This window comes from Platichthys flesus, chromosome 3, assembly GCF_949316205.1.
Source record: "Platichthys flesus chromosome 3, fPlaFle2.1, whole genome shotgun sequence".
NCBI lineage: Eukaryota > Metazoa > Chordata > Actinopteri > Pleuronectiformes > Pleuronectidae > Platichthys > Platichthys flesus.
The window spans coordinates 9,113,900-9,127,891 of record NC_084947.1 but is presented as its reverse complement, the minus strand read 5'-3'; the positions used below and the strand labels follow the sequence as shown (position 1 = coordinate 9,127,891).

Genomic DNA, 13,992 nt, shown 5'->3' with positions numbered 1-13,992 from the left:
CTACTAATCATCTGTAAATGCCTTTTGATGAGAACTTGTTATCTGCAGCCAATGATCTATTTATCCCGACTGTATCTGCCTGAGCGCTAGTGTATTATTGCAAATGAGGCCAGAGAAGGCCCTTGTGGCTCCGCGAGAGATCGGGTGTGTATGAGATGGAGAGCAACATGTAAACCGTTTGACATCAGTGTTTGGGGCTGTCTTTATGAGAACATCTGTGGCAGCTGCCCCATAAATTCCCAGTGTAGAGAAAACAGGAACAAAAAGTGCCTTTTTCATATGGCAGTGTACCATGGCGAGAAGCGGAGCTTGTCATACCTCATCTGCAGCCCCACCGCCTACGTTTAGGGAAAGTCAAATCAGGGATGGAGACCTGATCCAGTGTTAGTGTGTGTTTAGAAATCCGTGCAGTTTGGCAGTGGCAGGCAACTTTGACTGCCTTAAAAATCAACCCCAGAAAATAGACTAACATATATATTTGGCTCTATTTCTGCAGACCATCAAGTCTCAGGTCCTCCATGTGTCCTTTACTTTCACCCTCTGTCTTAACTGATGAGCGAGATCAGTTGATGTGATGATGCTGTTGCACTTCTTCTCCAAGAATCTCGGAAAAAAGGTATATGGGTAAATGTGTACTTTGACTTCATTGTCCATATAAGGTTGAACTCATCTCATTTTATGAATTTCAGTAAAGTAAAATACTGGGATTCTGCACATGTTCACTGATATCTACATAGTTTGTAGAAACGCACAGAGTAAACAACACAATGGATTTTGTTGTTTAATTTGGTCTCATCCTGCTGTCTTAAATCATTCATTTGATATAGTGCTTTTTTCTGACGGCCCATTAATGTTGTTTATATTCAATATTTGTTTTGTTTTTATTGTCTTATAATAAATGTTTTTCTTATTTTATGTGAATCAAGTCACATTTAGCAAATACTGTAAGTAATAATATATATTTTTTATTAACATTTTATTAGATTAGATTTGTTGTTTAACAACTTTAGTGTTAAAAGCAATAAAGAGACCGTTATTTATACAATTTCGTGTTGAACAACTTGATTCAATTAATACACTGAACATGTTTAAGTTTAGTTATATTTCAGGGGGAAAGTTAATTTAGATCCTATGCAGCACTTTCTATACAATGTTTTGACATCAAAATTTGGTCTAAAAAAAAAAATGCAGGTGAACCCCTAAGGCATTATTGTTTTCAATGACGACTTAAAATCATGTTGTGTTATTTATAGAGACTTTTAAACATTTATTCGACTCGGTGAAAAGTCTGGAAAGTGCGGATGTCGTTGTGTGGATGAATAAACATTCAGGCAGTTACAGAGAAGCTGCTGATGCCCTGATGTGTGTGAGAGAGTGTGTGTGATTTAACAGATGAATGGATGTAAACGGAGGATTAAGTATTAACGTCTCCCTCAGGATCACCTCCCTCACCTGGGCTCTGTTTCATTTCCCTTCTTAAAATGTCGCATTTCCCTTGAATGTGGATGAGAGTTTAGCTAACTGAGCTAGCTAACGTGCTACATTGAGGCTCACTCCTCAGGAAAAGGAGACGACAGAGGAAAGTTACCATGAGTCCTGATGGCTTCCACTTCTACACATGAACCAGGTTTGTTAGACGTGTCTTTAGTTAGTGTCGCATCGAAACCGTGACGATGTTTAAGGCCTCAGCAGCGAGTTCACCTCCCCTGTAACCACCATGTTTACCTTCGTTCCAGTGACACATGCTGATAAGTGACGATATGTATTTGGAGCTGAGGGACACGTTACTACAATGGATGAAATGACCTGATGCATCATGGGAGTATAATGGAGGCTAGATGTATGTTTTCTTTAAGGATTAGTGGAGGTTTGCTCTCTATTGTATTTAAAACCAGATACAATTTCCTCTTATCTTGTCTTAAGTACGGATTGTCACTCTCTCTGACAGACATCAATGGTTTACATTTTATTTTTGATGATTGAAGAAGTGCAGCAGTTAGTGATTATTAGACAATTGACAGGAAATGAACAAGCAAAAATCAGTCGTTTCTTTCCTTCCATATTTTAGTGATTATCTTCTTTTCTTTATTTATCAATCAAGGACAATGCACAAACAAGTTAATCTCAAAACGAGAAGAGATGATCTATGCCAGATTTAGCTATCAGTTTATTACCATTTGCAGTATTTGGGCAGGTACACATACAAAATACATAAATATAAATCTACATACAACACCATCCAAGTCTCTATCACACAAACAGTTATACAGACAAATCCAAGAGTTCACATCAAAGTATAAAAGCACATTCACTCAATATGTTTTGGAAAAATTGCAATTCAACACAAAAACAAATCTAAATCATTGTCAGATTAATGTTGAGATGACTAGCTTCTCAAAATCCGTTTTCTTTACACCACGGGGGAAAGAGTAAAAGTCAAGTTTTAAGCTCAGCTGGAAGTATGTTCCAATGTTTGATGATTCAATGCTTAATCAGAGTGTGACAATAAACTGGATTTTTCACGTTTAAAGAAGTCATCTGAGTCGATGGGAAATTGTAACAGAAATTGTTTCACTGTTTACTGTCATTCACTAGGCAAATTTATTAAATCAATATTCAAAATCATTATTTGTTGCCACCCTAGAGGGAGGTATTGTTATATTGGCAAGAAATTGTTAACTGCAAAGCACATTAAATTAACAATATCAACATGATTCATGTTCACAGCAAGGTGGCGTGAAGGTGACACTTGTCTGGCTCCAAACCCAAAGGACGGCACTATTCAAGAAGGGACCATCCAGAGACTGACCTCCACCTTTCATAGTAATGACACAGCGTGGGTGATATTTGCTGACCATAATCAAGATGCAGAGAAGGAGGAAGAAGAGGAGGAGGAGGAGGGGGAAGCCATACCCGTATCAAAACTCACAAGACCAGACTTAAGTGAATTCACTCAGGAGAAACCATTGTTTCCCAGCATTGTAACAGAACCCAGGCTTTGTGTTCCGTTAGAGCTCAGCAATGTTGATGGAGACAGAGTCCCTTACACCATCAACAGATACCTGAGGGATTACCAGAGGGAGGGTATGAGGTTCATTTACAACAGCTACATCCGCTCCACTGGGTGTATCCTGGGGGATGACATGGGCCTCGGAAAAACTGTGCAGGTAAGAAGTATTTTGACATTTAAAATTTGTTTAAGTGTCTGCATTTCTTCTTCACTTATATCTTCATCCCTTAGGTTATTGGTTTTCTTGCTGCTCTGCTGCACAAAACTGGCACATGGGAGGACACGAAGAAGAACAGACCTCAGTTTCTGCAGAGTCAGATCCCATCCAAGCAAAGTAAACCAAACAAAGTGGGTACTGACGTGTTGCGTACATAAAGAAATGTCATGAATCATAACATAAACATCTTGTTCGGTGAATTAAAACCCATCTTTGTGTAGTTATATTGATTTGTCATGAGCATGATTTCCTGTTTTTATAATCTGGTCTAGGTGTTCCTCATTGTGGCCCCGCTGTCGGTGCTCTATAACTGGAAGGACGAGCTGGAAGCATGGGGTCATTTCCAGTGTGTGGTTGTGCACGGGCTGAGGAAAGAGGAGGAACTGGCTCGCATTAGGAAGGGACGCATTGAAATTGCCCTCACCACAAATGAGACTCTGCGCCTCAGTCTGGATCAGTTTAATAAGTAAGAACCATTTCTTATAAATGACACATTTTCTGACAAGACTAAAAAGAGTGAGACTATACCTGTGCCCTCTCTGCAGCATCGACTGGTCGGCTGTGGTTGTGGATGAGGCCCACAAGATAAAGAATCCAAAGTCTCAAATCACTCAGGCCATGAAGCAGATGAAATGTAAGGTATGTATGTTTTTTTTCATTATTTGGGTATAAAACTGTTAATAATTAGAGTCTGTTTACTGAAGGTGGAGAGCGCAGAAGGCCTTTGTCTGTAAGAATTCCCTCACCAACATAATAAATACATGCTCAAAAAACCATAGGATTATTTTATCTATTGGACCAAACTTTCAATGGTGGCTTTGATTTTATATTCCCATCAGGTCAGAATTGGTCTCACTGGCACCATCTTACAGAACAACCTTGAGGAGCTGTGGTGTGTCATGGACTGGTATTTACATAGAATTTTATATGACAACACATTTTCAACATTTTCTTTCCTGTATTGTGTCATTGTCATTTCAATGTACAACTTGTTGCTGAGCTTACTTAAGGTTAAATTTCCGACTGTGTGTATTGTATTCCGTTTAGGGCCATACCTGGTTGTCTTGGCAACTTAGGACATTTCAAGAACACGTTTTCAGATCCGATCGAGCAAGGCCAGAGGCACAGCGCAACCAAGCGTGCCCTCGCAACTGGGAGGAAGACCGTCAGAGCACTGGTGAGGCAGATCTCTCGTTGGTTCCTCAGGAGGACAAAATCTCTCATCAAAGAACAGCTACCTAAGAAGAATGACAGGGTAAGATTGTTCTAGTGAAGCCAGACTTTATCCTGTTAACGCCGCCAACAATGTTCTATGGTGTCTCAAAGCCTCCCTTTAAAAAGGGTTTGTGCTGTGTTTTGTTCCCAGGTGGTTTATTGCTCTCTGACAGACTTTCAGCAAACCGTGTATCAGACGGTGCTGGACACTGAAGACGTCACGCTACTGTTGAGGTCTTCAGAGAAATGTGACTGTCAGAGTGGACGCACCCGCAGAAGATGCTGCTATCAGGTGAGCACTCCCCTTTTAATATCATGCAGTGGGTCATGAAATATTATTAATGAAGGATTGAGCGTTTTTGTACAGATTCCCGTTTGAGATTCAGTGGATGTGTTTGACACGTTTTGAGGGTTTTTTCCACTTTAAATGATCAAATCAAGTTTACTCACCTGCCAACATGGACTGATCCCATAACAATGTTTTTTATTGTTGCAGAAAAACTCTGAAGGTGTCCCATTGAAGAATCTCTACTTTAGTTACATGGCCATATTGAGGAAGGTTGCAAACCATGTAGCGCTGCTTCAGTCCACTGCAGGAACCAGTAAGAAACAGGTACAAACACCTCCAACTGATTTAGTTTACTTGCTAAAGATGGGTATCTCCAGGCTCACGATTCACATTTTGTTTCTCTAACGCGGCTAATTTCTTGCAGGAAAAATATTTGAGTGCAATCTGTCACAAGGTTTTCCAAAAGTTTCCAGACTTTGTGCAAAGATGCAAGGATGAAGCATTTGAGGCGTTGTCGGACCCGATGTACAGTGGAAAAATGAAGGTACGACTTGGGGACAAAGGATTAATCACTTGCTCATTATGGGATGTTTCAGCTTTAAGACATACATCTGTATTCCTTTCAGGTTTTGCAGAAGCTGCTCAAATATCATCAGCAAAGGAGAGATAAAGTTCTTCTCTTCTCTCTCTCAACTAAGGTGAGGGCTGTGTTCGTGTGGCAGACTTTTGTGTATTGAAATCATGGAGATAGACATTTTTTGTGTGATATGATGTGTGAGAGTTGGATGAGCAGCAGAGCAGACAAAAACGATGAACACAAAAAAACACCACAGATGAAAAATATAGGCGCAGGATACATTGTTTTCTCATGACATAGATCTAAAGGTAAAGCTTGGGATTTTATAAGTCAGGGAAAAGAGTTCTAATTATAGTGAGACTGCGTTGTTTATTGGTTGCTGTCACCCGAGACAGTATTATAACATAGGTCATATTTTCATATCCATACAGGGCGAGGCCCAGTGTTACCCCTATATTATATGTATAAATATACAATCGGGGGAAATTACATTTACATCTGTTTGTTTGTCTAGCGTCTACATTTTCCTTCCCATACAAGTACATTTATATAGTAGATATAAAGGTTCACATTGTCTGTTTTACTCATGGATTCATGTGCTTCTTTTGAACCTGTCAGCTGTTGGATATCCTTGAGACCTACTGCATGGCAGAGGGGCTGGACTACAGCCGACTGGACGGGACCACCAAGCCTAAAGAGAGACTTCAGATTGTCAAAGAATTCAACTGCTCATCTAACATCAACGTCTGCCTGGTCTCCACCATGTTAGTGCCACAGTAATTGTTTGATCGATGTCGGTTACAGTCATTTTTAACTCAACATGTGTTTTATTTGAAACCATCAAATCCTTTAATCTGCTGATAATTGCCTGTTTCTCTATCAGGGCTTGTGGTCTTGGCCTTAATTTTGTAGGGGCCAATGTCGTAGTTCTATTCGACCCCACCTGGAACCCAGCAAATGACCTTCAGGCTATTGACAGGTGGGTTATGGGCCACATCTTAACAGAGAATTATAATTTTACACTGTATTTCAGTTACAGATGTCTTTTGGCTTCTGTGTTTGTCCTCAGGGCGTATCGTATTGGCCAGTGCAGGGACGTGACTGTTTTCAGGCTGATCTCATTGGGCACGGTAGAGGAGGTTATCTACCTCAGACAAGTTTACAAACAGGTACCACATAATAATGAACACACAATCATAATGTCAGCAAGACTGATTCCTAGATCATTTCAGTTTCACATTTATGAACTGTACGTATTAAGAAAGAATAGGACTTACTCCGATACATTGATAAACGGATCTTCAACCTCTGAGATGGCAAATGCTGCATTCATTCGTTTATGGAAAATAAAGGAGGAGCTAAGGAAGGTTGTCTTGAATGCGAAAATTGTTCTTTGTTATATGTATTACATTTATTAACAATCTACAGATCTTCAATATCTTCCACATGTTAGCGGCATTTTACAAATCTATTGCACAAGATGTTTTATCTTCCACAGAATGTTCATTGTCCTATGTTGATACAACTGTATTTCCATGCACCCCCCATGTTCCCTCCAGCAATTGCAGTCCTCAGTTGTTGGCAAGGAGAGCTCCAGGCGGTATTTCGAGGCAGTGCAGGGGCATGGCGTCCATAGGGGGGAGCTGTTTGGGATCAAAAACCTCTTCAGGCTTCAGACCCAAGGGACGTGTCTCACCCGCAAGATACTGGAGGTTAGATAGCTCCACAAGCCTTTTACTGGTTGATCGATGATTTGTTCCACTGTAGCATCCTGCCTCAACTCACCTCATCCCACCAACTCGTATTCCCAGTCACAGTACTAGGTCTCACAAAGCCGTCATAACACTTAGGTTATGTGTATATTTGAGTCACTTGTGGGGTCATTGTCACAAGAGTAGTAAAAGGAGCCCTAAAGTTGTTGGTGTGTTGTAAATGTGACAACTATATTTATGTCCTCTGAACATCAAGACTCACACACCCAACTATGAGGATGGTAACAAAAGTCATGTTCAAACTTGACGTTGTTCGTATGTGTTTCCCCTGCTCCGTCACTTTGGCGAGCTAGCAAGCTAATACGTGAACATGCAGATTTGTTTACATTGTATAAAGTCCACAAACAGCATAATACTTGAAATTTTTTTGTATCTTAGCCATCTGAAACTGTAGTACTATAAATTCAAGTACTGCTTGCGGACGGGAGGATGGCTTGTCACGGTAGTGTCCATCTTGTACCAAACAACGTAAAGTTGCTAGTCTGATAGGTCAACAGGTTATGGCACAGGTCAAGCTGATTGTGAGGTTTTAGAGGGCCCCCTGCTGGTAGTTGAGGCAAACTACTTCGAAAAGTCTGTTGCGCTTGAAAAATTGTATATGTAAAATTCAGAAAATATCATCATAGTTTGATTATTACCTTTTCCCCACTCATTAAAATACATACACAAATTCGAATAAAAGTCACAGCCCGACTAAAGTCAAATGTTGGTGATTGTGTCAATAAACTGATGCTCCGCAATGAAACGTTAATGTTTGAATGACTGTGCGTCTCTTTCAGCGAGAAGGACAAGTGGAGGCTGGAGTAATGACCACCAGCACACACACAGGCGAAGAGAAGGAGGAGGGCAGGAAAGGAGTTGGCGTGAGTAACTCTGCTGTTCTCAGAGACCCAAGACTTAGGGCACTCATCTTTCCCAGGCAGCCCACTCACCCTCCTGCTCCCACGTGAAAGCAGGGTTACCTCAAACGGGGATCTTCCTCGCTTGTCAGTCAACCGACCCACGAAGAGAAACAGCAGGTCACCCTCTGAGGGAATAAGATGAATTATGTTACTTTCAAAAGAAAGAACAAGGTGAAAGTGATATCTAATGTCTGTCTTGTCAGTAACATGTAGTCACACCACTGTGGGCTTGTCAGATGGCTGTAAAATAGTTTGTAGTTTCCTAACAGCGGCTGTGGTTAGCTGGAGTTCAGGCAGTTAGAATAGTTCTGTGTGGTTGAAAAAAAGATGAGAGGGATCAATGTAAATCTCAGACCACCACTGCTCGGTATGTTTCAGCACTGCAGTTATGTTATGCTGCTTTTTCACAGTAACTCTACACAGTTTATTATTATATTTTCAACAGATATGTCACATTACAGTTTCATAACTCAAAAGCTCCCCAGAAGTGGGATATTTGCCTAAAAAACAGCTGTTCACTGTAAGTGTGAAAAGCTCTCAGGACATTCATATTTTAATATTGATTATTTTAAATGCACTTTCCAGTTTACTAGATTTACAATTTGCTCACAGCAAATATGTTTACACTCATTCCCATTCTTTGTATTGCTTTGTCTGCCTTTCACTTTGTTGATGATGCTGTGTGAGGAACAGCTGCATGTAATTACTTGCTTGTCCTAATGGACGGGGCAGACCACACTGAATTCTATCAGTTCCTCTGGGCTATTTATTTACACAGTGATACCCCCTTATCAGCCTGCTCCCAGCCAGGCCTGTGCTGAGCAGAGCACTGCCCTTTTTACCGGACTGCCTCTCTACTCCACTGAGGCCATTCAGATTCTTGCTAAAAATGTAGAATACACTGGGGTGCCTTAAAATATACAAAAGGAGGCTCTGGGACTGTAAGCACACCCACACACACACACACAGACATGCACACACACTGCAGTATTTGGGAAAAGTCGTATATTTGGTAACTTTTGTGAAATTAGAATCACAGTTGGTGGCTTTTCCCATAAAAAGCTTGTTCGTATGACTCCAGGAAATGTTATGACCCCTTTGTTTTCTTCATACAGTATTACATCATGATGGAGGGCATGTGTCGTGCTGATGTTTATTAAGATTTATCGTTACCAACATCTGCTTCGCATTAGACAATGAAATGTCACATGGGTTGGTCCATAAACAAGGAAAGTAAATAATTTGTAGCCTTCTGGTGCCATATTGTGGCTAAGTCTGTCTCCTGCAGTCCATATAGAGTTTCTTGTGCTCGCACAGCCCACCCTGTACCACTTGTGAAGCCAATCTTCACCCACTTTTCTTAAGCTGTTTGTTTCGACTGTTTTATTCAAGGAAACTGGAGATCATCTGCCTATGGACGGCCCTTTACCGAATGACAAACCAGTCAAGGAGAACACCGATGCTTCAAACATTCCCAGAGGGGTTCTGGACTTTAGCAGTGGGAGTGAAGAGGACGAGGATGAACACAGGTTTAAGAGGAAGGCCTCAGACCCCAGTGGAGTGGATGGCAACAGAAGCAGAAATGCTACCGCTGGCCCTGGTCAAATGAATCTCAGCCAGTACGGTTTCTCCAGACTCCTGGAAAGGGTCAAAGGACGACCAGAGTCAGGGGAAGGTAGTTCAGGTTCAGAAGAAAGCCTCTCTGACACAGACGCTGGGGATCATGGGGAATTAGGAAAGCCTGAGTGTGCCTCCTCTGGCCAGTGCTCCACTACAGGGAGTGGTGCAGTCTGTCTCCCAAAATCAGGAAGAAAACCCTGGAACATCTCCAGTGATTCAGACAAGAACAGAAGGGATGGTGCTGGGAGGAGAGAGGAGAGTGTCTCTCTCTTCAAACAGAGTGATGATGCTGTAAAAAAGAAACAAGGGATCGAAGGGTTGACAAATAAGAAAGTTGCAGTAGATTGGGAGAGTGATAAATCGTCCTCACCAGACAGAAAGGCCAACAAGCTTAAAACTCCAGCTCCCAGAGTGCACTATATTAAGGGGTACTCTGATGAATCTGAGGACTTGGACCTAGAGGAAAGCAAAGGGCTTAAGAAGGATGCTTCAAATTCACACAGCAGAGGTCAAGAAAGAGAGAAAAGTCCTGACTGTAACAGAAAGAGGCAAATGACTAGTGCAAGAAACAAGGCAAGATCCAAATACACAGAATTCATAGAGACCTACACATCTTCAGAGGATGAACACACTCCTGTTAAGAAGGGGAGGCCGACAGGAAGTCACTTCACGTCTCTGCAGGCGCAGCGACACAGAGCTGACGTGTCTAAAGACCGGGGAAGAGCTGGAACAACAGAGACGAGGAGAAGTCACACATCTAGAGAATCCAAAGGAAGAGACGGAACCATCGATAGTGTGCTCGGTCAGTCTCAATATCTACCTTAGTATGCAAATGACTTTTAACAATGTTGATTTCAAAATGAATGTTTTATATCTCTGTCATAAGGAGGTGTACAGGAGGTGGTGTACACCCACTCCAACCAGCATGTGGTGGGTGGGAGCAAAGCAGAGGAGCTGATCAGCAGAGCCGCTGTCCGAGACGTGTTTGAACTCAAGATGTACTCCCAGCTCCCGGCCAATCAGCTTCTAGGCAGCCTGGAGGTAATATAATACGCTGCCGTTACATCTTGTTCAGTGATTATTCAGAAATAATATTGTGGTTGAATCTGCCTCAGTCCAGCACTGAGGATAATTAAAAGAATCGTTTCACCAAAGAAGAAACATTTCGGGTGCGAGGCAGCCTCACCCCGAGTTGGTCGCTGCTTCTTAGTAACTTCACTCTTTTTCTGATTGTACCAGGGCCTGTCAGACAGCCCACCAGACAGTCTGCCCTATCCTGCCAAGGTCAGGTCGGAGAAGCCCACCCCGGACCATCCAGTCACCTTCAGCAGCAAGAGTGTGCACCACACCGGACCCAGCACCTTCATCATCGGGGAGACTCCTCAGGCCATACGCAGGTACTGAGGATGACATATGATTGATTTACCATGAGAAGGAAAAGGAAGCATAAAACAGGTGGTAGGCATATCAAAGGTAAATGACTACAGATAAGGGAGCCGTTAAGAGAAATACGGAAATGGATGATGGGAATAAAGAAAGAAGGTGGATGAAAGAAGTCAGGGGGTGGGGTTAAAAAAAAAAAAGAAGTGGAGTAGTGGGGAGGGATGGAAATTCCTGGCAGTGTTGGGAAGAAGGCCAAAACTCACCCAGACAGGGTGGTGAGCGCCCCCACCTGGGCCTCAGGAACTGTGTGTTTAGTGAGAGACCACCGCTGAGCTTTCCCTTCCACCTATTTCCCAGCATCATGCTGAAGATTACTCTATTATGTTCAGGCCCAACTAGTGCAGCAGTTTTTCCCTCCTTAACCACAGACCTCCTGAGATTAACCAAAAATGATTGCCTGAGGACGCACACTAATTTACACACACACACACTCACACACACACACACACACACACACAAACACACACAGACACACACACACACACCATCTTAACAAGGATTTACATAAATGGACATACATAGTGTTTAAATGCACATCCCTGTTCTGCTGCATCACCTCTGCTCCCTACCTTTCCAAATGCGCACACACACATACACACACACGCACACATACCACACGTTTGTGGCTCCAGTCTCGCTCCCCAAGCGGAAGACTGTATCTCTGCCCACCAGGCAGTGAAAACACACTACTTATATTGATATACCCTCAATTAACCTTGCGGTTTAATGATTTAAATCCACATTTTACTGCTGCTACTTTCATTTATTGTTTTTCCAGTGAAAGCCACACAGTTTTGGAACACCATCATAATGCTGCTGCTGCACCACCAGCGACTTTGAAGCATTTCTGTCCACAAGCCCCGTTCGGCAAAAACTTTTTAATGACTGCCCGAGAAAAACACCCCTCGCACTGCACGCCTGTCTGGATATGAGCATGAATAAGGGAGGACATATTGATCTTAGGGGCTGACTGATGTCTAATGAATCCGTAGGCCTCATGGCTTTTTAAAGATGTTTCATTCAAAATACATTACAGCATGCACATAGGTCATATTGGGCCTCAAGGTAACTGCAAGTGCCGGACGGATCTCTCGTTTGGATGATGAAAAACAGATGTTTCTGTTTTATTTTACAGAAGAAACATTATATAAAATATATGCACTCATTTTTACATTTGGCATGAAATTATGAATTTATATATATTTGCTGATATATCAGTATCACTCCCTCATATGAGCATTGGCACCCAAAAATCTATATTTGTCTGCCTCTAATGTTAGTCATGTAGATTTAAAGGAAACTAGCAGAAAATATTAGAAATAAAACTTCTCGTTACCATGACATGTTTGTGCAAGATTGATGATTTTTTTTCCCTCTCACTTGTGTCTGTTTGTAGGCAGCACCTGCAGGAAATGGCCGAAAAATTCAAATTTCCCTCCGTTCATCACTTTGTTGAGGAGATCCTGAGAAGAAACTCAGGCCAGAGAGTCTCCTGGCTGCGACAGTATTACACGTCACTGAACCAACCTGACCTGGCCTGTACAGTCACAAACAACTTCCCACAGCCGGAATCAGCACAGACCTCCGTTTACGCTGCAATGTCCTCAACATCCACCAAAACAGCTCATACAACATCTCACACTGAGAGCAGCACCCCACAAGAGGATGTTCCAAAAGCCACAAAAAAGCCTAAAAACACCAAGAAGAATCTGGAACACAGAACTAAGCCTGTGCCACAAAAAGGGTCTAGAATTCTACCAAACCATGCTCCAGAACCCCACACAAACTCTAAAAACCCACAGAATGATGTTCTGCAGCCCTGGAAAAAGCCAAAGATCTCACAAAAGAATGTTCTAGAACCTCGAAGTAACGTTCCAAGCCCTGAGTCAGAGGAGCAGGAGGAGACGGCCTGCAGTGCCAGAGGACACGGGAGGACAAAGAGGGGTAGTGTTTCCAGTTCTGGAGCTCACAGAGCTGGTGGTGGTCTTGGCGTGGATCGGGCCGGCAGCAGTGGTCTGGGGTCTGGGAAGCCTGCTGCTTTCCTGAACCACACAGACAGAGATACCCCTTCTTCTCCGGACCTCAGCCATGGCAGGTCCGCCATGTTATCCAAACCCACAGCACAGGGAAGGGAGCGGGAGAAGGAGTCGTTCTCCAGGATGAGAGGAACTTTTCAAGGACAGAGTGAAAACCCTCAGACCTCTTCCCCTCCTCCTGAACAGGCACCTTCTACCTCAAGCGATCGCTCCTTCCTCACAGATCTGATAGGAGACACCTCAATCCTGGATGATTTGTTTAAACCCAAAGCCAAGGGTGCACAACAAAGGAGCAACCCAAAACCACTCTTGACTCTCTCAGGGTCAGTAAACACGTGTCTCACCACACCTTCTCCATCCAGAATCACTCTCAAAACAGATTCTGGTTCAGCAGACTCTCTGTCCTCTCCGAATTCACGCATACCGACTACACACCGGCTCAAGACACCAGGGCAGCCAGTAAAGAGCAGCCGCAAAGACTTCTGGGACATTTTGAACGAGGGTAACGAGGAGAGCATCAACCGGTTAACAGACCCGGCGGAGGTGCAGAGAGTCTGTGTCAACACTAACTTTTCTGCTAGAAGTAGAAACGGTTCTGAAGAAGAGCAGGAGAGGAAGAGTCTCTGGAAGACGAATGACATGTTTCTGTGGAAGAAATAAGACAGAAAAGACGTTTTAGTTCTAGCTCTCCAATTATTTTATTATTTTAAACTTAAATTTCTTTTATACCTTTTTTAAAATGTCTCTTTTATTTACTAAATTGAAAATATCAAGTTTTCACTAGATTTCTTTCGAGTTAGTGAGATAATGTTTATTCGAATACACAGAGCGTTAATCCCTTTATGAATGTAAACTTCTGTGTATAATGAAAATATGAACTTCATCAAGGACGCTATGTTTTCACCTCTGTT

General features: G+C 42.5%; 1 protein-coding gene across 1 annotated transcript; it reads left to right on the top strand.

Annotated features, from left to right (window-relative positions):
• Positions 1–1,345: 1,345 nt before the first annotated feature.
• Positions 1,346–13,992, top strand: ercc6l2 (excision repair cross-complementation group 6-like 2). The gene is made up of 20 exons (XM_062381748.1): positions 1,346–1,627; positions 2,728–3,167; positions 3,242–3,358; positions 3,500–3,693; positions 3,773–3,866; positions 4,067–4,134; positions 4,275–4,482; positions 4,594–4,734; positions 4,939–5,055; positions 5,156–5,275; positions 5,358–5,429; positions 5,927–6,072; positions 6,192–6,287; positions 6,378–6,477; positions 6,868–7,020; positions 7,860–7,943; positions 9,375–10,404; positions 10,489–10,643; positions 10,842–10,999; positions 12,442–13,992. The coding sequence occupies exons 1-20, from the start codon at positions 1,600–1,602 to the stop codon at positions 13,739–13,741; spliced, it is 4,821 nt and encodes a 1,606-aa protein (XP_062237732.1). The 5' UTR covers positions 1,346–1,599; the 3' UTR covers positions 13,742–13,992.